The sequence below is a fragment of the Myotis yumanensis genome, unplaced genomic scaffold (assembly GCF_028538775.1).
Source record: "Myotis yumanensis isolate MYYU_CA2020_CCGP unplaced genomic scaffold, mMyoYum1.0.hap1 SCAF_2, whole genome shotgun sequence".
Classification (NCBI taxonomy): Eukaryota; Metazoa; Chordata; class Mammalia; order Chiroptera; family Vespertilionidae; genus Myotis; species Myotis yumanensis.
In genome coordinates, this window is record NW_027223753.1 from 42,580,203 (window position 1) to 42,605,410 (window position 25,208).

Here is a 25,208-nt window from a genome sequence, read left to right on the forward strand (position 1 = left end):
TCTATCCCTCTCCCTTCCTCTCTGTAAAAAATCAATAGAATATATTAAAAAAAAAAAAAAAAAAAGAGCACCAAATTGGAAGAACAAACAGAGAGACACAATGTCAGAATGTTGATGACCTCTTGTTCAGGCCAAGTGCACACGGGGTTTCAGATTTGTCCCTTCACTAATGTAAATCATCCTGGTTATAGTTTTTCAAAAGCAAAGAGTGTCCCCAAAGTGTCAATGAAAATAAAATGGGAAATTTTCATCAAAAATAATCATGTTGCCCAACTGGTGTGGCTCAGTGGTTGAGTATTGACTTATAAACCAGGAGGTCATGGTTCAATTCCTGGTCAGGGCATTGCCAGGATGCAGCTTGATCCCCAGTAGGTGAAGTGCAAAAGGCAGCTGATGGTTGACTCTTTCATCATTGATGTTTCTCTCTCTCTCTTCTTTCCTCCCTCTCTGAAATCAGTGAAAAAATATATTTTTAAAAATCACCATGTTTCTGACTTTGGGAATTGACAGACTACCTATAAAATCTCTGATGCTATAGGTTTCTCTAATTTGCTCTATTTTGAATCACAAAATACTGCATGGGGATGATGTGATAGCCAAAATGACTCCTGACCAATACTGGTTTTATGATGTTTCCATCAAAGAATTGGTACAAATGAAGCACAGAAATTTAACACTAAGTTAGTAACTCTTTTTGGGGTGTTGGAACTTGCAAGTGTTGGAAATGTAAATAAGTTTTCTTCTTAAAAGATTGCTTATAAATAAAACTATTTTAAAATAGTTATATTGTAGAAGTCATGTCAATTTGCAGAGACATCCAATGCATATTTTAAAAGTCCTAAGAATAATATTATTCCATTGTATGCACATACAGTTTGTTTATCCACTCATTTGTTGGTGGATAGTTGGGTTTCTTCCCCATTCTAGTTACTATGAATAATGCTACTAAGAACATGGATGTACAAATACCTCCTTGAAACCCTTCATTCAATTCTTTGGACTCTATACCCAGAAGTGGTATCATATGGCAGTTCTATTTTTAATATTTGAGAAACCACCATACTGTCCTCTATAATACCTATAACCATCTTGCATCCCTACCAACAGATTTTATTCACACCTTCACTAACAGTCCTTATTTCTGTTTTTTTTTCTTTTTGACGATAATTCTATTCTAATAGACATAAGATGGCATCTCATTGTAGTTTTGATTTACATTTTCCTAATGAATAATTATGTTGAATATCTTTTTATGTGCAATTGGCCATTTATTTATCTTCTTTGTTTAAATGTCTATTTAAGTCCTTTGCTCATTTTAAAAATCTGTTTTCTTGTTGAGCTTTAGGAGTTCTCCATATATCCTAGATATTAATCTCTTATTGAATATATGATTTCCTTCCATTCTGTGGGCTGCCTTTTTATTCTGCTGGTAATGTGTTTTGATGCACAACATTTAAAAATTTTTATAAAGTCCAATTTGTCAATTTTGTGTTTTAGTTTCTATGCCTTTGTAGTCATATCTAAGAAATATTTGACAGACCCAATATAAAGATTTTTGCTTTGCTCAGCCAACATGGCTCAGTGGTTGAGCATCGACCTATGAACCAGGACTGGGTCATGGTTTGATTCCTGGTCAGAGCACATTCTTGGGTTGCGAGCTCAATCCCCAGTGTGGGGCATGCAGGAGGCAGCTGATCAATATTTCTCCTTCATCATTGATGTTTCTCTCTCTCTCTCTCTCTCTCTCTCTCTCTCCCCTCCCCCCTTCCTCTCTGAAGTCAGTAGAAATATATTTTTTAAAAAAGGTTTTGCCTTATTTTTTTCTTCAGGGAGTTTTATAGTTTAGAATCCTATATATAAGTCATGGATCCATTTTGAGTTAATTTTTGTACATGGTGTTAGATAAGAGTCTAACTGCATATTTTTACATGTGGCTATTCAGTTTTCCCAGTACCGTTTGCTGAAAAGACCACCTTTTCCTCTTTGAATCATCTTGATACCTTGCGAAAAATCATTTGGCCATTTATGTGAGGTTTTAATTTTGGACTCCCTATTCTGTTTCATTGGTCTATATGTCTATCTTTATGCCAGTGCCATACTGTTTTGGTTATTGTACCTGTATAGTTAGTTTTGAAGTAATAAAGTATAAGTTCTCCAGCTTTGTTCTTTTTCAGGATTTTTTAGGATCTTCAGAGACCCTTGAGGTTCTATCTGAATTTTAGGATGACTTTTTATATTTCTGAAAAAAGGTTATTGGGATTTTTATAGAGATTAATGATGTTAACTTTTTCTGTATAAGAACATACATGCCTATCCATTGTTCAAATCTACTCTTGTGTCTTTCAAGAATGTTTTATTTTTTTTCATAAAGGTTTAGACATTTTTTGTTAAGCTTATGTCTAGGCATTTGTTTTATTTAGTTAACTTAATTGTTCATTTATTTGTTATTGTAAAGGTGTCTTGAATTTTATCTTCTGACTAGGTTTTTTCTATATACATGAAGTCTATTGATTTGTATATATTGATGTTATAACTGTTTTGTCAAATTCTCTTACTGTTTTAGTAATTTCTTCACTAGCTGTTTTGAGAGTTTATGTGTATAATATTAAAATCTGAAAACAGTTTTTCCTATTCTCTTCTAATTATGTTTTTAGTTGCTTTACATTGTTTAATTACATTTGTGAATATATCCAACATAATATTAAGAACCAGTGGAAAAAATACATATATTTACTTCTTCCAGGCTCTAATGTGAAAGCCTCTAGCATTCTTACATAGAGAGAGAATTTTGGAAATAACAATGAACAAAATAAAATATTATTCTCAGGGGACTTATAGACTCATTGAAGGAGAGAGACAAAGAAACAACTTATTTTAATAGCATGATGACATCTGCTATAGGGTTATGCACAGGTTGATTTAGAAGTACATTAGAAAAGGCACATACCTCAGTCTTGATGATTAGACAATGATGTTTCTCGACAGAGCTGATATCTAAGTTGAGACCCCAGTGTAATTAGGGTTAAATAAAGATGGAGGGTAGAGAATTCCACACAAAAGGAATAGCATGGGGAAAAGATCTATATATATAAAAGCCTAAGTGACCAAATGACCGAATGACTGGTCGACAGGTTGCTATGATGTGCACTGACCACCAGAGGACAGACGCTCAATGCACAAGATTGGGCTTCCTCCTGTCTGGATCAGGCCTGTGGGGATTGGGCTCCCTCCTCTCTGGATCGGGCCTGCGGGGATTGGGCCAAAACTGGCTATCTGACATCCCCTGAGGGGTCCTGGATTGTGAGAGGGTGCAGGCCAGGCCTAGGGACCCCACCAGTGCACGAATCTGTGCACTGGGCCTCTAGTAGGAGATAAAAGAGAATGGAACTCTATTTGGGAAACTGAAGTTCAGTTCAGTGAAAGATGGGGGATGGGAGGGAAGTATAGAGTAGACAAAGTTGAGTTAAAATGATCAGTCAAGGAGTTTGAATTTTATACTGGAGCATTGAGAATTAAACAGTGGTTTTAAATGTTTTAAGTAGGGGTTACATTTGATCTGTGGTTTTGAAGTTCCTCCTAAAAGAGGTAGTGTATATACATTCCTGCCCTGTTGGTGTTATGCTTTGCATGTGGCTTGCTTTGGCCAATGGGAGATTAGTGGATATGACACAGGCAAAGGCCTAATGTACTTGTGGTTGAGTTTGTACTCTTGAAATGTTTCCATTACCATGACAAGAACTTGCCTTGAAGAACCCACTGATTCAGACCAATAAGAAAAACACAGAGCAGACCTGAACCAAATTTTCAATCTGGAGCCAAGCCTGGGAATGTCCAAGGGAAACAAATTAATGCTGTGTTAGCTCACATCTGCTGATTTAAGCATAAATTATTATAAACCACTGAGTGAGTGTTGGGGTAATTTGTTACACAGAAGTATTATAATAGCTGACCAATACAGAGAGGGAAGCATAGAAAAGGAAAGCCAATTTGATGATAATTAAAGTCTCTCTGCTGAGGTATAATGGTGGTCTGACTAGGATGATGTCAGAGGAAACATAAGGAAGAGAGCAGTTTTTGAGAGACATGAAGGAGGTAGAATTTAAAAGTCTCAGTGATTAGTTGGATACCAGAGTTAGGGAGAGAGAAGAGGAAAGCATGCCCAGGTTTCTTGCTTGTGCAACCAGGAGAACTGGGAGGCCATTCTGTGAGGCAGACCACAAGACAAAGAGTGGGATTGGAGATTTTGCTTTGAACATATTGAATCTGAGCCACCAATGCTGCACAGCCAAGTGGAAATGTCCTTCACATCTATCTATTCATCTCTTAAAGGAAATAACATTTTGTGCTGCTACCTTCCTCACAGGGCTATTTTTTGTTGTTGTTTTCTCACAGGGCTATTGAGCAGAACAAGCAAGATAAAACACGCAAACGGGGTTTAAAAGAAACACCACCAATCAGCCATGATAATTATCAAAATGAGAGCACTAACACTTTCATTTTCATGCTGCCAGATACAAAAAGCACACTAACTTTATTTTTGAAACCGTGCTACTGAGTTCGTTGCTAGTCACACATTCTTTTTTATTTTCTGAGAGAAGGCAGAACGGATTTTTCTGAGAAATAATGTAAACAACATATATATTTTCAAAGACACATAAAGAGAAGAATTGGAGACAAAAAGATCCTAGGGTCGGTGGTGAGAAGAACCAGGCTCTTCACTTGTGAAACTTTGAACTAAACATGAAGCTCTGGGCCTCTTCTTCTTCATTTGTGAAATGAAACTTTGTACTGGTTGATTTCTAAGATATCTAACTGTTCTCACTTACATGAAATAATGGATTTACTTAACATTTTCTGCTTTACTTACCTCCTATTAATCATATGATACCCTTCAAGCTGCATCTGTAATTTAGAAAAGTTTGCCCATCCTCACCCATGTTAGCATAAGTCTTTATCAGTAAATTCTCTTTTGGAGCAAATTCAGTCCAGATTGTCTGTTAGATACCACACAGGAAAGCTTATTTTCATCTATGTGTGAGGGATGAGGATCTAGAATGAGTTCTGATTGGTTTGTTTTTTTCACCGAGGCATGATTCCATTTACCACTTATCAAGGTGGTAATGAGGGTCTCTGTACCAGGCAACTGTGGCTGCCATCTGGCAGGCCAGCTCCACACACTTGGCAGACAGAACCAATTAGGCCCACACCTCCCACGAGGCCTTGCTGTGTTTGGTGGTTGAGTGTTAGCCCTACGGAGCCTCCCACGAGAAACCTCATTGAGTTTTTTGTGTGGGGGAGAGACACGTCATCTCCCTCTGTCACTCCAGCGCTAGCAAAGAGTCCAGATTATGGAGGCTCATGAACAGCTTATCCAGCGAACATGCTGCCCATTATAATGGCTAACACAGAGTCTGTTCCAGGAATGGACAGCTCACTGTGGTAGGGGGCATATTAAGAAACAACTTTCTATTTATAAGAGAAAACCTAGAAATGACTTACATGCCCAAAATAAGGGATTAGTTAAATGAGCCATGTTATATTCCTATAAAGGAATGAATACAGTTTGGTGATTAAGGACCTAGAACCTGGGCTTCAACTGTGCTCTGCCACTTCTCAGTCTTACGATCTGGACAAGGCACTTGAACTCTCTGTTTCTCAGTTCCTTCACCTATGAACTGAGGTTAATAAGTGTTCCTACCTCATTGGGTGCTTGAGAGTAGTTACGTTAGTTAATCTATGTAAAGAGCTTAGAATAGCTCCTGGCACAGAGTAAATGTTATTTAAGTGTTCTGAGTATGACTCATAGAGCCATTAAAGAGGATGCTTAAGGTGAATTTTGTGAAGCTGGAACAGAATTCTTGCTATGAAGTGAATCAAGCAGGATAACAGAGTATATGCATCATGATTCATACTTTACTAGTATATCTATGCGTGGAGAAAAGAAGAGAAAGAAGTACACCGCTGTTTTTTCTTTTCAGTTGAGTTTTGTTTTCTTCTTAATTGTATTCTCCTCACATTTTCCAAAATTTCTACCTAAGTATGTAATATTTTATAATTAGGAAGATCAATATTAAGAAGAGAAAAGAAAACCTCAGTAAACATCTTATCTGGACATTTTTGAGTCACTTTAATTTTTCTGCATCTCAGTTTTATCATCTATATATCATAGTGATAGAAATAACCTCACAGGTTAATTCCAAGGAGCAAATAATAAAAATTACCTGAAGGTGACCAGGCAATAATAAAGTGTTTCATAACTATAATATTCTTACCAAAGTCATCCTTGGGGAGCAACGAAAACAAATACATTAATACCAGAGTCAAAATTAGGTGAAAACTCAGAGGTCTTTAGAAGTTCATAACAGATTAGTTTACCTCTGCAGATGCATTATGTTCTGCTTCAACCAAGTCCTAAATTCAAGGACTCATGAGAAAGCAAAAAGAATGCATTACCTGGGGATTAGGAAGCCAGAATTCCAGCACAAGCTGTGCCATTGACATTTTGGGCAAGTCACTTTTATTTCTGGACCCCACTGTTCAAGTAGACCTTTCAGAGTATGGTCTGAGGTCCATTGTTGAGCTGTTAACTACTCCAAATTGCATTTTTTTCAGCATTCTTATGAACAAAAGTCACAAATCCATAGGCTTTTATTTTCTCATATAACTAAAACTAGCTTGTATCTGAAAGATTTAGTAGGGGCTATTAAAATTAAAAACTAAAAATGGTTATGTTAGAGTGTGCTGCAGACTCTCAGCATTCTACTAAAATATCTGGCTGTCACTTAATGCTTGGCAGCACTGCAAAACTCCTACTCTATGTATTCGTTTAATTGCCATTTCGACAATTTTTGGAAATGGTACTTTGTTATCAATAAATCGTTAGTTTTTTCTTGTTTTGGATCCAGTTTGCAATTGCTGCTATTCTTGTTTTTTAATTACAAAATACTAATCATTTCGATTCTTCATTATCACGTTAGTTTGTTGTGGGTCATTTGGCTGATTCTGAACATGAGTGCAGTGGTATAGATTTCTATCCAGATAGTTTTGGGCTGATAATTTTTGGATGTCTAGATATGGTGGCACTGGATTTTGAAAGTAAGTGATCTCTCCCTGGAATGTTAAAGAAGACAGACCACCCTACCTCCAACCTATCCCAAATTTACATGTATGGTGATAATTATCACTATATGTCCATCATTGAGTGAGCCAGAGGCAGACTAGGTTGAGCAACTCAATTTGTGGTCAACAAAGATGCATATATACAATAATCTCAAAATTTATTTTCAGATTTAAAAAACTCATTCTAAGTCTATCTTATGCAAAATATATCTATTACCATTTGTATGAATATATGCCTCTATTCTAACTCTGAATTTTCCTAGCCCTTTACCAAGAACAGTTCAGGTATTTGTCACTCACTTTGCCATCCAGAAGTCTGCTACCGAGCGCTCCCGTTAGGAGTTTCTGGTTGTTCTCGGGGGGCTTGTTCTCTTGCACATCATCTGGGCCATGACTGATTTGATGATCAGTGGGATTACTAGGAACTGGGGGGTCTCTGCCCATCTGCCTTGCATTACCAGTCACAGATTTCTGGAACACTCTTTGAGTTTCTGCCTTCAAGTTCTCTTCCTTGCTGTGAAGAAAGGTTTTGCACTTTGTTACTAAAGGGTGGATTTGCATGTGCTAGGCTGGCATGAGAAAATAGAAGGTGTTTGTTGGTGTGAACAGTAGTAACCCAGCATTGGGGAATGAAGAAGTAAATGTTGGTTATTTGTCTAGGGATCATTTACCATAGAGAGGCCATGTTATTATTTCCTTAGCCTTTATTTCCCCTCCCCTCTTCCTCATACTCATAAAGATCATCTGTCCATCTGCTCCAGAGCTCCTATTGTAAGTAATGACAGTATCAAAATGAACCCTATAGATCATCACATATCTTACTTACAAGCCTGAAAGGTATTTTTGCTGTTTATAACTAGAAAAAGAAGAAAGTCAAGGCAGTTCGCCAGCTCCAGTTCTGCTCTATGTCTTTCCTCAACTCCTCACCTTGAAGCTTCTTTTCCTTTCATTAGTCCTCCATTTAAATTTAATATTCCATAGGCAGGGGTGGGGAACTTCTGGCCCAAGGGCTGTATAAGGCCCACAAAATCATTTGGTCTGGCTCTGCCAAGGCATTAGGGGTGAGTTAATTAAATGTTTGACCAAATAGAACAGGCTAATTTTTAAGTTGATAATTTTGTTTGGCCTGCGAATGATGTTATAAATATCCAAATGGCCCTTGGCAGAAAAATGTTACCCACCCCTGAAGAGAGAAAAGAAAAGGAAAATAAAAATCCAATAGGAATGATTCATGAAAATGCAAATCATAAACAAAATTTAAAAATTATTCAAACTTGTTTCATTACTAAAGACTTATAAGTCAAAAACAATTGCAAGGCACCATTTAAAATATAGAAAACTTAAAAAAAAAGGTGAATGGCTACACCAAAAGATCTAAGTGATTGAGTGGGTAACCTGAAAAAATGTATGAAGAGTCAGAAAGTTGAAACCCTTTAGCCTATTAAACCAAAATTTTAAGATTGTGTATTATGAAAAAAATGCAGAAGCAGAAAAATTAAAAACTCTAAATATTTAGTAATAGGTAGATATGTTGAATATTTAATTATATGTCCATATGATAAAATGTACAGAGCTATTAAAATAGTTAGGAATAATTTTAATGACACAAAAATGTCTGGTTATAGAAATAAGTGAAAAATATAATTATCTCAACTATGTACAAAGCATGTCTGTAATATATGTGTTTATGTGTGAGTATACAGTATATCTAGAAGGATATAAGCTGAAGTAAACAGTAAATATCTTTGGGTAGTGAAACTCAGTAGATTCCATTACACTCTATTACATTATATTATATCACATCACATCTCATAAAACTATTCTTAATTTTCTACATGAGAAAATATTATTTTATAATTTGGAAAAATAAATTTCAAAATTGTTATGTCTAGAAGGGATTCTATAAATTCTAGATGTTATTGTTAATACAGTAGAAAGGCTCTATTTTAAAGCATGTCATACTCTCTGAGCATGAAACAATTGCTTCAGTGTTTGTTGATTTAGTAAAACCAAATCATAGGCAATGATTTAGATGTATATTTTTGGTAGTAATCCTCTTGGTTGTGGCAGGATGAAAAGGAAAGAAGGCCTAGGAAAGAACTCTGAGAAACTCCTACATTTATATAGGGAAGAGGAACCCTAAAAGGCCATTTAGAAGAAATTTTCAGTAAGGTAGAGGGGGACCAGCAGTGTGAGTTTTTGGCAGCAAAGTGAAGAGGATGTTTCCAGAGAGAGGGCATAGTCAACAGTGTTAGGTACTCCTGAGAAAGGTAAGCACTGAAAAGTACCCATTGACATCACCATGAATCTTGGCAAAAGAGTTTCAGTGAGATAATGGGGGTGGATACTGGACTGAAGTGGGCTGAGAAAAGAGAAAAGGAGAGGATATCATTGGTAAAATGAGATGATCCCTGACAAAGTGAAATGGAGTGTCACTGAGAGAACAGAGGCGGAAATGAAACCTCAAGGTTGGGTAACAGGGAGCTAGGTGAGGCTGCAGGCAAATTTATTTGTACATTTGGTGCCAGGATGTTGATCAAATTGCTGACAGTTTGAATTTTCTTTTGATATACATGGTATGGCTACCTGTTGGCTCTCAAGGGGGAAGTGGTGGGGTAGGAAGTCTGATTAAGGGTAGATGGCTTGAGATAGCTGCTATGAAGAGTGGAAGACAACTGATCAGAAGAAAGGTTGGAGGGGCAAAAATGAGTGACCATGAAGGCTGGAGACCATGACTTTGTGGCATCAGCCTGAGAGCGTGAATGGTCTCCTCCAGGATTGCCCAGGAGTCCTTGTGGAGAAGCAAAGAACACAGTGAGGCACATTCAGGGCTGGGGTCTTGCCAGACAGGTGCAGTCCAATAACAACAGAGCAAGATGGGAATATAGAAGAAAGGTGCATATTTAATAAATAGTTCTTGCAGTGAGAGAAGACGTATAGCATATGGTCCCTGACCTTAAGGAACTTAATTTCATTTGGTTGTCCAAAAATAACACAAATAATCAAGTTAATAGCTGGTATAACTTGCTTCTCTAAGTTAGATAGATAGCTTTTAGCTACAGGTTACCTTTTGGAGAGTTGTAGAGCCCAGAAGGGAATTCCAGGGGGCTTCTAGGATATTGGTACTATTTTATTTTTCAATCTGGATGGTTTTTGCATGGGTGTATTATGTTTGAAAATTCAGTGAGTATACTTATGATGTGCACATCTATGTATATGCATATAGATATATTTCTAAGTTTTTTAAAAAAATCGACATACATTTTATATAAATAATATAAAACATACCTCATTAACTTATGGATGAATGTCAAGTGAATGTTACAAAGAATCAGTGATATTTGAAATTTATAAGAGGAATAACCGAAATAAATCAGACAGGTACTATATAATTTCACTTATTTGTGGGATCTAAAAAAACATGCAAAACAAAAACAAACTCATCGATACAAAGAATGAACTGGTGGTTATGGGAGGGGAAGGGACTTAAGAGAAGGGTGAAAGGGGAAGGGGCAGAGAGGACCAATTATATGGTGACGGATGGCAACTAGACATACAGTGGTGAACACTATGTAGTGTATACAGATATCAAATTATAATGTTGTACAACTGAAATGTATTTAATCTTGTACCCCAATTTTACCACAAAAAAACTTAATGAGTAATAGTTACAGTTTGCAATGGTTGCAAAAATAATGTTTCTGAGCATTTAACCTCATGACAGTCACACTAGCCACTTACATACACTAGTTTATTTAGTCTTCAGATCAACCCTACAGATAGGTGCTCATATTTGTCTCATTTTTAGGATGAAGGTATCAAGTGTCAGAAAGTTTATTTGATTTGTCCAATTCTACACTGTTTTTCAGTAGTAAAGCCAGAATTTAAACCTAGGTCTACCTGGTTGCACCTAAATTCCTACTGCCCATAGAAGAGTCAGGAGAGACTCCATGGAAGTTTGGGATTATATGAGGGACAGAAAGTAGAGGAGGAGGCAACGAAAGCAGGTAGTGCAGGATTTAAAGGCAAAACTGGGCACAGGGGCAGAGAGTTCGTTCTTCCAGATGAAATCAAGGGATAAATTATCTTTGCTTTAATCACCTTCAAAATTTTTTTGTGGGCAGTCTCAGGACAGACGAGCCAGAGAAATGTGAAATATATCTGCCTGTCTGTTTAAACAACCACAGTAGATATAAAAACCAAAAATAACCTGTTAAATCTGTTGCTGTTGTTTTTGTTTTTTTTTTAAAACCCCCCACATACATAGCAGTTTAAAATTATCATGAAAATGACTCCCCAACTGAGAAATGGCATGCGTCTATTGCTAGCACAAACATCTAGTCAACACACATTGGTTGTTATGCTGTTCACAAACTCACAGTTCTTACTTCTGTGCTTGTGTGCTATCTACCTGTGGTACTGAAACTAGAAATCTGCCATTTCAATAGAATAAAAAAAAAAAGCTATCAGTACTCTCTTGGAAGCAAGACACAGGTAGCTTCTTCATAGGTACTTCTGACTTCAGCTGCTGCTCTCAGGGACACAGTGAAGAGTTTTATGTCCTCTGGGAACTACAGTAATTAGGGGGGATTATTGTAATGCTGAATGATAAATAAACGTGGAGAAAACTATCCAGTTGTTCCCTCTTTCACATGGGGCTCTTCCTGCAAACCAGCCTTTTGGTGCCACCCTCTGCTACTGCTTAGTCTCAGAGTTAGAAAGGAACATTGCAAAGGTGGCTAGAAGCATCCCTCACCCGAAGAACATCAAATCTCAAACGGAGAACCCAAGGGGCTCAGCAAAAAGGTCACCAGATGCCGCCTTAAAGGTCTGCCAGTCTTGGCAGGCAGTCAATGTCACCGATTTCCAACTGTGCGCTAACAGGCCCAAATCCTCTGGAGAAGGCGGCCCAGAGTGTGCCAAGGCAGTGACTGCGGATCTAATTTCAGTAAATGAAAGCATGTTCTTATTTGGAAGTAATAACAGATAATCAACACAAGCAGACTTTTCCTTTTTTTAAAAAGACAACAAAATAAAAAATAAAATGAGACTTGGGAGGGAGTGTAACTGAAAATCTCACAGAACTCCATGGGGAAGCTGTAATATGAAACCTGTGCTAATGTGCAAATGTTATTGTGAGGGGTTTTTCTTCTGCTTCTTCTTTTGTCATTCACTAAGCCACAGTGTGTATTATTATCATAGAAATTTATTCTGCAGAAAGAATTTTAAGACTTTAACTGCCAACCCTATGCCGGAATCATTTATTTCTTTGTTATTGTAATTATACAAGCTAACATTTCTAAAAGCTTATGTGTCAGCTATCACATATAAATTTGCATATTTTTTTCATGCTGTACTAATAATCCTGAAAAAATAGGTATTATCATCACCATTATACAGATGAGAAGACAGATGATCAGAGAGATTAATTGCCCCAAATCACCTTGCTAGTCAGCACAGATCCACGACTCAGGCCCAGACTCCAGACCTAATGCTCCTTCCTCTACATTACTCCTCAAGTCTACACCTATAGTTTACAACTGTCTGTCTTAAACAACAGGATTTTGCTTCTCTTTAAAAATATTAGTTAAAATACCATATATAAAGGCATCTAGTTCATCTTCCCACCTAGACCTAAAGGCCCTGTACAGAACACCAAAGTGGCTGTCATTCAGCTTTGGTTTGTAACCTTCCCAGGGACAAGGAATTCAATGCATTTTCAAAGTTATTCCCAAAATATCCCATTTCTTTCTTTATAGTATTGAGTCAAATTCTCACATCAATGGAAATAACCAAATGTATCTTAAATGACATTTGCACTAAACTAGTTCACAGAATAAAAATGGTTTCTCAAATTAAGGTCGTATTGGCTGCAAAATTAGCAACCAAATCAATCAGCAGTTGTCTTTTGGTATGATGTACTTTCAGTGATATCCCAGCAGCCCTTCTCTTCGGCAATCTTCTTTCTTCACTTTCACCATTATCCATGCTTACACTATGGACATTTTCTTCTATCTGACCTGTCTTTGAGCTACGCATTACTACCTTCTTAGTTGAGGTAGTAGTGGGCATCCAATCCACTCATTGTCTCCAGACTATGTTGTCTTAAAGTTTATAAAAGGAGGTGATAACTTAAAAAATGAAGTGTATAAAAAGAGATATGGGACTATAGAGGAGTTTCCAACTCAATCTGCTTAAAGGGGATGAACATGACTCCATGAAGGAATTAAGCTATAAAATAGCAGTTGAAGGAGAAAATAAGAGGTGGAAAAACATTCCAAATGGGGTGAAGGGCTTGTTCTTGAAGGAAATGACAGTGATTCCTAACCATTGAACCTCAGGCCACCTGAGATGGGCCATAATCATGCAGGGTGCTGGATGATAAGACAGATATGTGGACCACTCTGATATTCTTAAATTGAAATTAAACAGGACAAGAAAATCTTGATTCTTGGAAAACATCTCAGATGATTCCTATGTGCACAAAAGTTTGAGAAATAAAAGCATAGAGAATGAAAAAGGAAGGGTTTTTTCTATAATTGTGCAAAGTTTACCCGTAATTTCAGGCAGTGTAGTACTGATTTTGAATCCTAGCCTCATAACTTGTGTGACTTTTGGCAAATTAGTACTCGTTTCTGATTTTCAGTCTTTTATCTGTGAGATTAGAAAAATAATACTTATCACGGTAAGATGTATAAAATATTTAGCATCAAGCCTGGTGCTCAGTCAGCCCTTGACAAGTGGTAATTTTAGGTTAGTTATTAAAGTGCTATCTCCTTTATCCAAACCTCCCCATCACCCAGGTACAGAAAGGATGCTCTTTCCTTCGGATCTCTAAAACTTCCTTATTGATAGACAAAACTAGCATTCAAAAGATTGAAGTTCTATAGTACACAGGAACTGAGGAAAATCTATTTAAATAGATAAAAAGAGATTTAATGTAATCTGTCTAATAACAGTAATTACCAGTTCTAGAAATCACCCACTTTAAAAAAACAAAGCAGTGTAGTCGAAGTTAAAAATCTTCAGAATCCTTCATGTTATAGAGAAAAACAACAACCACAGAGCATCACCACAGTGTCCTCAGGTGGGTGGTACCCAGGAGCTTTGCAGACTGTGCTGCTTTCAAATCTTTCAGCCAGCCTTGTTCGGCTTGAAATTTAATGTTCTTTGCACTTGCACTCTCCCCTGGTTTTCTTTTGCAAGTCTAAGCAAAATGATTGTGCAACTGCCTGTCCTCTTCACCAATCATCTCAGTGCTTTAAGGTACAGTTTCTGAGCCAGGTCTTCTGTCCATACTGTGAAAGGCGGCAGCACCAACAGCTCTCCTGGCTCCCTGCCATCCTCTGGATACATACATGTGGTCTATGGGAGTGGGGAACAATAATCTTTGCTATGTTATTTTCTTTAATGAGGTTGAACTAAATCAAGGGTATGAAAAGAGATCATGGATTTAAAAAGAGGGATGGATAGACAGAACACAGGATTTTTAGGACAGTGAGACTATTCTGTATGACACATAATGATGGACATATGTCATTATACATTTGTCCAATCCATAGAATGGACAACAAAGGAGCAAAGCTTAAGGTAAATTATAGACTTTGGGTGATTAAGTTATATCAATCTAGTTTCATCAATTTTAACAAATGTACCATTCTGGTGGGGGATGTTGTTAACGGGGGAGGCTATGCATATGTAAGGAGAGGCGTATATGTGGAATCTCTATAACTTACCCTTAAATTTTGTTGTAAATGTAAAACTACTCTAAAAAAAATCAGCCCTAGTGGGTTTGGCTCAGTGGATAGAGCGTCAGCCTGCAAACTGAAGGGTCCTGGATTCAATTCTGGTCAAGAGCATATGCCAGGGTTGTGGGTTCAATGCCCAGTAGGGGGCATGCTGGAGGCAGTAGATCAGTGATTCTCTCTCATCATTGATGTTTCTATCTCTCTCTCCCTTCCTCTCTAAAATTAAAAAAAAAATTTTTTTTAATCAATTTGTGTCTTCCACTGCTCTCAATTCTATAAAGAACATTCCATTCTCCATAGAACAAACCCAAAGTTCCTACCATGGCCCACATGACCTGCTACCTGACTTCATTTCCTACTCCTCTTTCCTTGTTTACTCTGCTTCACCAACATTGGCTTCCTTGCTCCTCCTCAAACACACCAAGAGGCTATCTTTTGTCAGTTCCCTCAGCCCTGAAAGCTCTTTTCTCAGATGTTTGCATGTTTACTCTCTGTGTAGATCTATGAGGCATGAGGATGGTGGTGGGCACCTGTGGTGTCATTTGGCACAGCCTGAACCTCATGGGCAGGAAAGCAGCAGCTACATGGGTGCCCTGATCTTTGGGAACTGTGCTCCCAGAAAGAGACATTATTCCACTTTTTATAGAGCAAGCTGAGGCAGCCTTGTGAAAAAAAAAATCTGCTTGCATTTCAGGTGGTTGACTTAGGTGCTGTTTGTAGCAGTTGCTAGGAACACCAGATGTGTAATATCTGAAGAGCTCCGGGCCTATAGAAAGTTGCAGTCTTAAAATAATGTGTGTTCTGTTACTATTGCTTTCACTTGTAGTGTTCTATATTTCAGTTAGTTCTAAAGTGTTTTTTAGATTTTTTTCTTACTGATATCTTTGTTAGTGTACATATCAGTTATTGAGAGAGTCATATTAATAATTCTAGCTATGATTATAAATTCATTTTGCCTTTAACTTATGTCAATTTATATTTCATACATTGTAATGTTATGCAATTGAGTTCATATTAATTAGTAAGTACTAAATCGTCCTTTTTTTCTATAAAATATTCTTTTGAAAATTTCTACTAATGGGTCTTGCTTTAAAGCCTGCATTATCTGATGTTTGTATGGCTACACCATTTTTTATGGAACGTTGGAATCTAGTGAGCCATGCCCAATGGGATAAAGTTGGGACAGTCTTAGCCAGCTCACTGGTAGCTAACCATGGATAATTCTCATTGGATAAATTCTCATGGATAATTCTCTTACCTCCAGGCAGTCTCAGTTCAAATGTCACTTATGCAGAGAGGCCTTCTGGGAACACCTTTGAGATTTGAAATACCTTTATGATCCTCCTTTATGTTTGTTCATTGCACTATCCTCACTTGAATGGTCATTGTCTATATGTTTGTTGTGTATCTCTCATCACTAGAACTTTAGGTACATTGCTGTATCCTCAAGGCTTGGCACTCAGTAAGTGCTCAATTATTGTTTGTGGAAAGAATGTTGATGGGATTCCATATATGCATTAATTTTTATAGCTGTTAATGTTAACAATTCAAAAAAGTTCAAGAAAGTAAAAAATGTATTAATATGAAGGGCTTTGAGGGGTTAAAAATGATAAGATATGGGCTCTAGGAGAGTCACGTGGGAAAATATAAGAACTTTACATATTTCTTGGTTATAAATATTAAAGTACATTATTACAAATATTTGCTACTTTTTCCCATAAAATCTTGTAGTCCATTTCCCTTGTGCTTAACAATGCTGTACCAACAGCAATGTAACTATGGAATAAAGTGCTTTGGGTCATTGATTCTTGGCACTGGAAGGAACTATAGAGGCCAATTTTATTCACTGGAAGTATCTCTACTCACAGGAGTTTCTTGAAATGAACCCAATTCCTCTTTTAGTTAACAACTCAATCCCCAGATTCTATAAATAAGCCACATTTCACACCCTGGATCATCTATAATGCCACACCTTTAGTGTCCACCCCTTTATTGTGCCAGAGTCCCTCCTAGAATGTGACATCCAGAATGAAGCACACTACCCCTCAGGTGGCAAGTACAGTTCTGAATACAATGAGCCTCCCATACTGTCTATCTGGATCCATTCCCCTCATGATGAGCTCAAACACAAGTGTAAAGGGGAAACTCCATTTTATCCTCTACTTTCTATTACTATCACACACTGCTGGTCACCAAATGTGTAGGGTTTTCCCCACAGTGAACAATTCTCCCACACCAGCTAGGTGTCCCACAATCCAATTAAGTTCTGACACCATCTATATGGAATTATTGCAAATCCCACAGGTTAAGGGCTCAGTCCTGTAAGACTGCCCTGCCTCCTTCAGATGTCAATCCCAAGCCCAGGTTATGACCTGTATTTCTGACAGATGGGCTATAAGTCAAGGTTGCCCTAACTCCCTCCTCCAGTTTGATTAATTCCCCAGAGTGGCTCCACCAACTCAGGAAAACTATTTACCGTTCAGATCACTGGTTTATTTTAGAAGAATATAACTCAGGAACAGTCAGATGGAAGAGATGTATAGGGCAAGGTGTGTGAGGAGGGGCATGGAACTCCCATTACCTCTCCAGGCCCACTACCCTCCCAGCACACAGAGACATTCAGCATCTTAGAGGCTCTCTGAACCTTATTCTTTTGCTGTTGTTGTTTTTAAATTAAGGCTTTATCTCATAGTTGTGATCAATCATTGACTCAGTCTCCAGCCCCTCTCCCCTTCTGGGAGGATTGGGTGGCGGGTGCTGAAAGTTCCAAGCTTTTAATCATGGCCTGGTCTTCCTGGTGACCAGCCTGAAGCTATCTAGGAACCCATTGAGAGTATCCTCATTAAAGCAAAAGACATCCCATTACCCAGGAAATGTCAAGGGATTTAGGAGCTCTGTAACAGGAACCAGGGTCAAAGACCAAATATTAGAACAAAAAAAATGTTCTTAGTACTCATATCTCTTAGAAAATTATAAGGGTTTTAGGAGTTTCATGCCAGGACCTGGGAGCATAATTCAATATATGTTTTTCTAGTATTTCACATCAAGTAAAACCCAAATATTTATGCCATAAAATCATTTACATGTACCCTTAACTAAAGACAGAATATATCTTTGCATATATCTCTGTTGATTTCATCTTGTTTTAGCTCACTTTCCTGCCAAGGCTTCCCAGCATTCTACTATCTACGTGTTTACTGACGTGATTTGTCTGTCCCCCTTCAACTGTGGATTAAAGAATGTTGACTAAGAACAGGGCCACACAGAAATCCTCTCCCTCTTCTTCACTCCTGTTGGAACATTAACTGTTCAATCACCACCATGTTGGTATGGCGTCTATCTTAATACTATCAAGTCCAGAATTATTTGCCTTATTTCAAGTCTTTGTTTTAGAGATGTGCCTAATGACTGACTGAAATAAACAAACACTATGTCTTCATCATTCCCTTCACTTGGACTGCAGTCACCTTATCAATAAAGAGAATGGGACAAGTTTGACATAATCTGTTTTTAGTCAACATGTACCAACCCTTAGTGACCATCACCTTTGTGTTTTGTTTTCACAACTAATACATTTAATTCTGTGGCCTACAATTTTGCCAGGGATTATCCACAAGCCTTAAAGTCCTGTGGTTTTATTACATACTTTTACACCTTTTAGAAAATGCGAGTATTTTTCTCCTGTTACCTGGCATATTTTCTTCTCAATGAGCTATCCAAGTTTATGCATTGGGATTTCATAGTAACATATGCATACTATTTTAGCAACATGGGTCTTTAGACTTGAATTTAAAGCAACTAAGTATTGTCTTTTTAGATATTTATTTTTCTTGGTGTTCACTGTGCTCTAATTTATCACTTTTCAGTATGTATAAGACTTTTTGTACGCAGAGTTTACAGTTAAATGGGGGAGACAGAAATGCTTAGGAAATTGTCATAAAGTGTCATAATCCTGAAGAGGGTTATGGGAGTATATAGAAGGTGGGGGCAGGTGATTTGGGGCTGATGGTGGTGACATCTGATTAGACTTGCATTTTAGAAAGATGATACTGGCAGTACTTGAGAATTGGGCTTCGCTATAATGTTATGTAGGAGTCACCTGGGAATTGACTAAAATGCAGATTCTGACTCAATATGTCTGGAGAGGGGCCTGCAATTCTGCATTTCTCACAAGGTCCCAGGTGAGGTTGGTGGAGATGGTCCATGGATCACACTTTGAGGAGAAAGTTTTTAGCAAGTGGAGTAGAGAATGAGAAGAGTAGAGGCAAGGAGTTGCATTGGAATGCTGGTGTAGTGACCCAGGAGGAAAGTGATGATGGGACCAACTAGGGTACACTTGTTTCACTCTTACAAGCCTATCGATTGGTTTCCCATGTAAAAAATAGGTAAGTAGGTATGCAGTATTTTCCTTTCATCTGTCAATAATTGTGCTGTCTAAGTTACAGAAAGAGGGAGGGAGCTCAATTCCAGTCTTAGTTCTTAATAACTGGCCTCACTGTAAGCTCGTCAAGGCCTCAATTGTCTCATCTCTTCTGTAAAATTAAAGATTGGGTTGTTATGGGTTGAGTTGTGTCTTCCCCAACATTTATATGTTGAAGTCCTAACTCCCAGGACCTTCATAGGGTGACTGCAGATGTAATTAGTTAAGGTGATGTCATGCTAGAGTAGAATGGGCCCCTAATCCAATTGAGTGGTGTCCTTATAAAAAGATGAAATTTGTACACAGACACATATTCCTTGTGAAGCTTAGAGTTATGCTGCTACAAACCAAGGAAATACCAGAAGCATGGAGAGAGACCTAGAAAAGAAAGATCCTTACTGGGCACCTTCAGAGGGAGAGGGAGCATGGCTCTACCAATGCCTTGATTTCAGACTTTTTAGTCTTCAGAACTGTGAGACAATAAATTTCTGTTTGTCTAAGCCACTCAGTTTGTGGTACTGTGATATAGCAGCCCTACCAAATTATACTGACTTGAGAAGGCTAACCCCTATTTTGTAAAACTACTGTTTGGAATTCTCTGATATTTTTTAGATGGCCTCTTATTCTAAATAATAATAATAATAATAATAATAATAATAATAATAACAACAACAGCAACAACAACTTTGCTTTCTGGCCTGCTTTAGCCTACTTGAATAATAAGGAAAATAAACTTAGCTGTCTGACCTTGTAGGCCAGAGACTAGATATGCCCATACTCTCAATGCCATGGCAGGTGTACTTTTTAATTGTATAGAACTGTGTTGTTTTCAAGGCCACCAGTGAGATAACCACTAAGCACACATAGGGCTGGCTCTTTAATAAAAAGGGACGTTCTGCTTGTAGCTCTGCTTAGACTTTAAACTCATTTTTTCTCTGAGCCCATCGGTGAATAAAGTGTGACTCCAAACTCTCCGAGCATTGCTTGGTTTATTCTGGTTTTATGTAACAGATTTACTAGTATATATTTAAGATAACTTTCAGATGTAACATACTATTCAATCTTCTCCACATATCCTATAGGAAATCTGAACTAAATGTGGTTAAACAGAAAGACTTCTGTTTTTCCATCCATTATTCATTTCTGATTTTTCTTTTAAATTCAGATTCTCCTTTTAGAGTCTTCTTTCTTTTTTTTGGTTTTTACTTATGTTTCTTATGTAGATATATATATTTTTTACTAATACTAGTAGGCTCAACTGATTCAATCCAAAGAAAACACCTTCTTGGGCCCCCTGCTAAAAGGTGTAGATGTAGTAGTATGACTAAATGCTTTGAGGACAGATTGTGGGACATGCATGAAATAACAGCAGTGAGTCTGTCCTTACATCAACAATAAGAAGGCTTTTGAGAATTATTTATTTTTGAACCACACTGGAATACCTTAGCAAAGCATTGTCCTAAGTCAGTGATGGCGAACCTTTTGAGCTCGGTGTGTCAGCATTTTGAAAAACCCTAACTTAACTCTGGTGCTGTGTCACATATAGAAATTTTTTGATGTTTGCAACCATAGTAAAACAAAGATTTATATTTTTGATATTTATTTTATATATTTAAATGCCATTTAACAAAGAAAAATCAACCAAAGAAAATGAGTTCGTGTGTCACCTCTGACACACGTGTCATAGGTTCGCCATCACTGTCCTAAGTCATTCCAGCTACAGTAACATCAAGCCCATAGAAAACAAAAATAACTGCCTTAATATAAAAAACAGTTATAGAAAAAAACAGAACTATGTCTTTTATTTCACAATTAATATAGCTGATTTAATGTACTCCTTTATTTCCTGGATTCTGAGTTTAAAGAATAAACAGGAAAGCTCTGGACAGTAGCTTAATGGTTAGAGCATTGGCCCAGCGTCATGAGTTTGATTCCTGGTCAGGGGCATGGGTTGCAAGTTCACTCTGCACTGGAGGTCAGGTGAGTGTGGGAGAAAACCAGTCCATGTGTCTCTCTCACATTGGCATTTCTCTCTCTCTCACTCGATTGTTCTTGCTTTTGCTCTCTTTCTCTCCCCCTCCTCTCCCTCCCTCCCTTTCACTCTCTTTGAAAAGCAATGGAAAAAATATCCTCAGGTGAGGATTAATAAAAATAAAAGAACAAACAGGAAAAATAAAAGGCACCTTCTTATAAGACAAAGGGAATTTTTCCTTATTTAAAAAGACAAGTATCCTTCCCCTAATCACCCATTTAGGAACATATTAGACTCCTGGAAAAAGGAAGGGGGTTGGGATAAAAGAAGCTAAACAAACAACTTAGAGAGGAAGGGAATTAGTAGAGCAGTAATGTTGCTTTCTGGGTAGGAGAACTCAGCAGAGAGTGCAAACTAATTGTATTTACTTTTCTTGACAATAACTGGCATTTGACAGGCGATCTTACAATAATCACAGTGTCTCAGGTTTCCTCACCTACAAGACAAGGGTAGTGCGCCTCCTAGGCATAGAGTACAAAATAGATGGAAGCATTTCATAGAAAGAGATTTGATGTTTTCATTAACTGTCTTGTATCCAGGGAAAAATTTGCTTCAAGAATAATAGCAGAACAATTTATAAGCATATTGAATATAGTGTTAGGCGCCAGAAAGGTGTTTTGCATATTTTTCTCATTGGCTCCTCACAACAACCCTACTAGATAGATGTGTTTTCCCCACTTGATAGATGTACAATCTGAGGCCAGAGATATTAATTAACGTTTCCAATGTCAAAAGGTCAGGAAGGCACAAAGCCAAGATTCACTCTCATCTCTTAGCTCCATAGGGATCCCAACTGATGTGCTGCAAAGCCCACTTCTGGTGCTATGGCAAACATTACTGATCATAGCACTTGCTTTGGAACCTCTTGGGGCTGACAATACTGATGGTGGGGAGGTAAAACCAGTTTGCCTTTCTAAAGCCTATACTCCATAACAGTGGTCCTGATGGTCCCTTCTGAAGCCTATACTACATAACAGTGATCCTGATGGTCGCTTCTGGAGCCTATATTCCATAGCAGAGGTCCCGAGAGCTGCTCCTAAAGTCTATACTCCATAACAGGGGTCCATCTTCAGAGATTCTGATTATTTAGGTCTTGGATTGGACCTCAAATCTTTATTTTAAAGGACACTCCCGATGATTCTGATGATAGCCAGATTTTGTAGCCATTGCTTTCTGCACCTATGTTTTGTGAGGCCAGATATTTTTTTTCTGTTTGTCTGGTTGTTTGGTCTGTTGGGTTCTGACATAGAGAAAAGGACTGTGGAAATCATCTTAGGAGGGAAAGGTAATGACTGACTAGATACTGTTTATGGAATGACTATAAGATGAGAGGCAGGTCTAGTACCTTCTTTCTCTCTTGTGAACCACCACAACTCTGGAAGGAAGAGCCGGTCAGACTGTTCTGTGCCACACGTGTAGTTAATTTTAGAGCTATAGGAGTGTGCTCCCTTAAACGTGGCTGTGGTGAGCTTGGAAGGGAAGAAAGACTTCTTAGTTATGCTCTGAGAAGCCCCTGCTTGGAGGAGTATTGGGTAAGAAGAAGAAGTGAAAATCTTACACTTTATAATTTATTTTTAATTCCACTCCTTTAATTCAGAGCAAATTGACTAATGACTTTCTCCTTTACCCCCCTCCCCCAATTACTATATGTGGTAGATTACAAACCTGATGAAGAGAAGCAGCAATACTCCATTAATATTTATAAATGTCTCACTGCTTCTATTTCCCATCTATTTGGAAAATCAGCCCAAGTAATTAAGGAATATGGGGAATTATAAAAATGAAAAATATCAGGAAAACAGTGCTCAGAGAAGTTCTCAACGCTATTTTACTTCTACTGTTACTGCTTAATGACTTCATTTTCCATGAATGGCATTGTTAGAATGTAAATTTCTAGATGAAAAACACATCCAAATTTCATTATGATCTAGGCAAAACAGATATTTTTCAAACAGTAAACTCACATCTTGGGCTTCTCCACAAGGTACCGAAAGTGTTTACTTCCAATGATTTTCACCACAGTCTCAGGCATTGCATCGGGTGCCCCGGGAGTCTTCCGCACTGAAGACATGATTCTTCTCAAAATCCCTCAAGCCCCTGAGGGTGGAAAATAAGTAAATCTCTCCTCATGACTTTCCAGTTGGCAACTGTAACATCCTTGCCGATAATAACAATAATTAAAATGGTGGATTAAGTGCTTTAACTATATTACCTCACTTAACACTCCCAAGGAAGACATGAGTAAAATACTCTTAATTACTATTATCATTGTTGCTTTGCAGTTAGGGAACAGGCATAATATAGTTATTGTAACTCACTCAATATCACACAACCAGCAATTAACAGAGTTGGGACTCCCACCTAAAAGGTCTCCACAATTGATCTACTGAGCCATTTGGTGACTACCTTCCTTCCTGACACCACAGGATGGCATTCTGGTGAGGTTAGAGTGGTAGCCAGGACTTCAGTGGGACATATGAAGATCTTATCACCAGCTCTGATGACGTTTCCCCTTTTATAAAACTTGGATACGGTAATACCAGTTATATTCTAGGGAATCGGGGTGAATCCAGTGAGATAATATATCTAAAGTAGCACCAACCATAGGAAAGAGGGTGTTTTTGTGTTTATTTTTCCTATGGCTGACCTGCCTTTACAGTAAGCTAATGAGTCTGAAATTAAGATCCTGCACTAGGTAAGCACTGGGAGTTTCAACAGGTCTGATGCCAAGGGAAATTTAATTCTGTAAATCTGGCCGGAGGCTGACGACTCCCTTTTAGAACCTCTCAGAGCCTGAAAAGCCTTAAGAATTATTCTAATCCAAATGCCTACGCGACAGACTAGAAGACCCGAGGTCCAGAGAGGGTGTGTTATTAACCAAGGTTTCACAGACAGTGAGAACATATCTGTTTCCAGCATTCTTCCCAAGGCCCCAGCTTCCCTTGGTGTGCGGTCAGCAGTAGGACAGCTTGCTCTATATGGCTAGCCCCATCCAGCGGGAACTGCAACCTTTGAAGGGCCAACATTTATGATTGTGGGGTCTCCTCTCTTCCCAGCATCTGCGAGTCAGTCCTGAGCCCTTTCTCAGGAGAGAACAGAGGGGACATTCTTACCGTTTAGGCTGCGTTTCCCCACCCAGGCAGCTCAGAGTGAGGTAGGCACTCTCCCTGTAACCCTGTGGAGGCGGGGAAGCAGGGCAGGCGGCCTGGGGATTGGAGCCCTGGAGTCGGGCCAATCACAGGGCCTGGCTCACGGTCTGAGGCTGCTCCTGCCCAGATCACTAAGGACTCTGAGGGCTGTTGCTGGGCGGGCACAGGTTTCTATCCACCTGGAGGAGGCAGGAGTACTCCACAGGTGCCAGGTTGTGTGGCTGCTGACAGGCTTAGGTGTTTTCAAATCCGTGGTTTGGTGCTTCTTCAAGGACCTGTGAGCACCTTCCTTGAAATCCACCTACGTCACCTGTTGTGGTCACATTTATCCCTCTCTTTCCCTTAAGCTGCATTTCCTTTTTGAAATTTTTTTATTTTATTGTTTAAAGTATTACAAATAGTAGTACATATGTCTCCTTTTCCCCCCTTTTATGATATTTGCACGTAGTTGGAAATCTTACACTTGTCGGTTCAAATCCAAGCTACTCCACTGTATGGCTTTGAATTAACCCACGCTACCCTGAGATTCCGTTTCTTCATTTCTAAAATGAAGAAAAGCAATAACATGGACCTAAAGTTAAGTTGGTGATGAAATTAAATAAGATTGCAAAAAATAAAAAAGTTTTGAGTTGTATGGATATGCCAGACCCTTCATTTGAACCAGATAGCTATTACCTTATAAGTTACATTTTCCAATAAAATAATTTTATTTCTATTTTAAAGATTAAGAAAACAGGTCT

At 38.1% G+C, this 25,208-nt stretch overlaps 1 protein-coding gene across 2 annotated transcripts in view; it reads right to left on the bottom strand.

Moving 5' to 3' along the window:
* CUNH1orf87 (chromosome unknown C1orf87 homolog) overlaps positions 1-24,504 on the bottom strand; it is a 73,622-nt gene extending 49,118 nt beyond the window's left edge. For both annotated transcript variants that reach the window (XM_070403357.1, XM_070403356.1), the window contains exons 1-3: positions 24,433-24,504; positions 23,284-23,416; positions 7,420-7,633 (exon numbers count right to left, since the gene is read on the bottom strand). In XM_070403357.1, coding sequence (XP_070259458.1) covers positions 7,420-7,633; positions 23,284-23,390 — 321 coding nt within the window. In that variant the 5' untranslated portion in view covers positions 23,391-23,416; positions 24,433-24,504. The remainder of the gene's footprint in view (positions 1-7,419; positions 7,634-23,283; positions 23,417-24,432) is intronic.
* Positions 24,505-25,208: the final 704 nt, after the last annotated feature.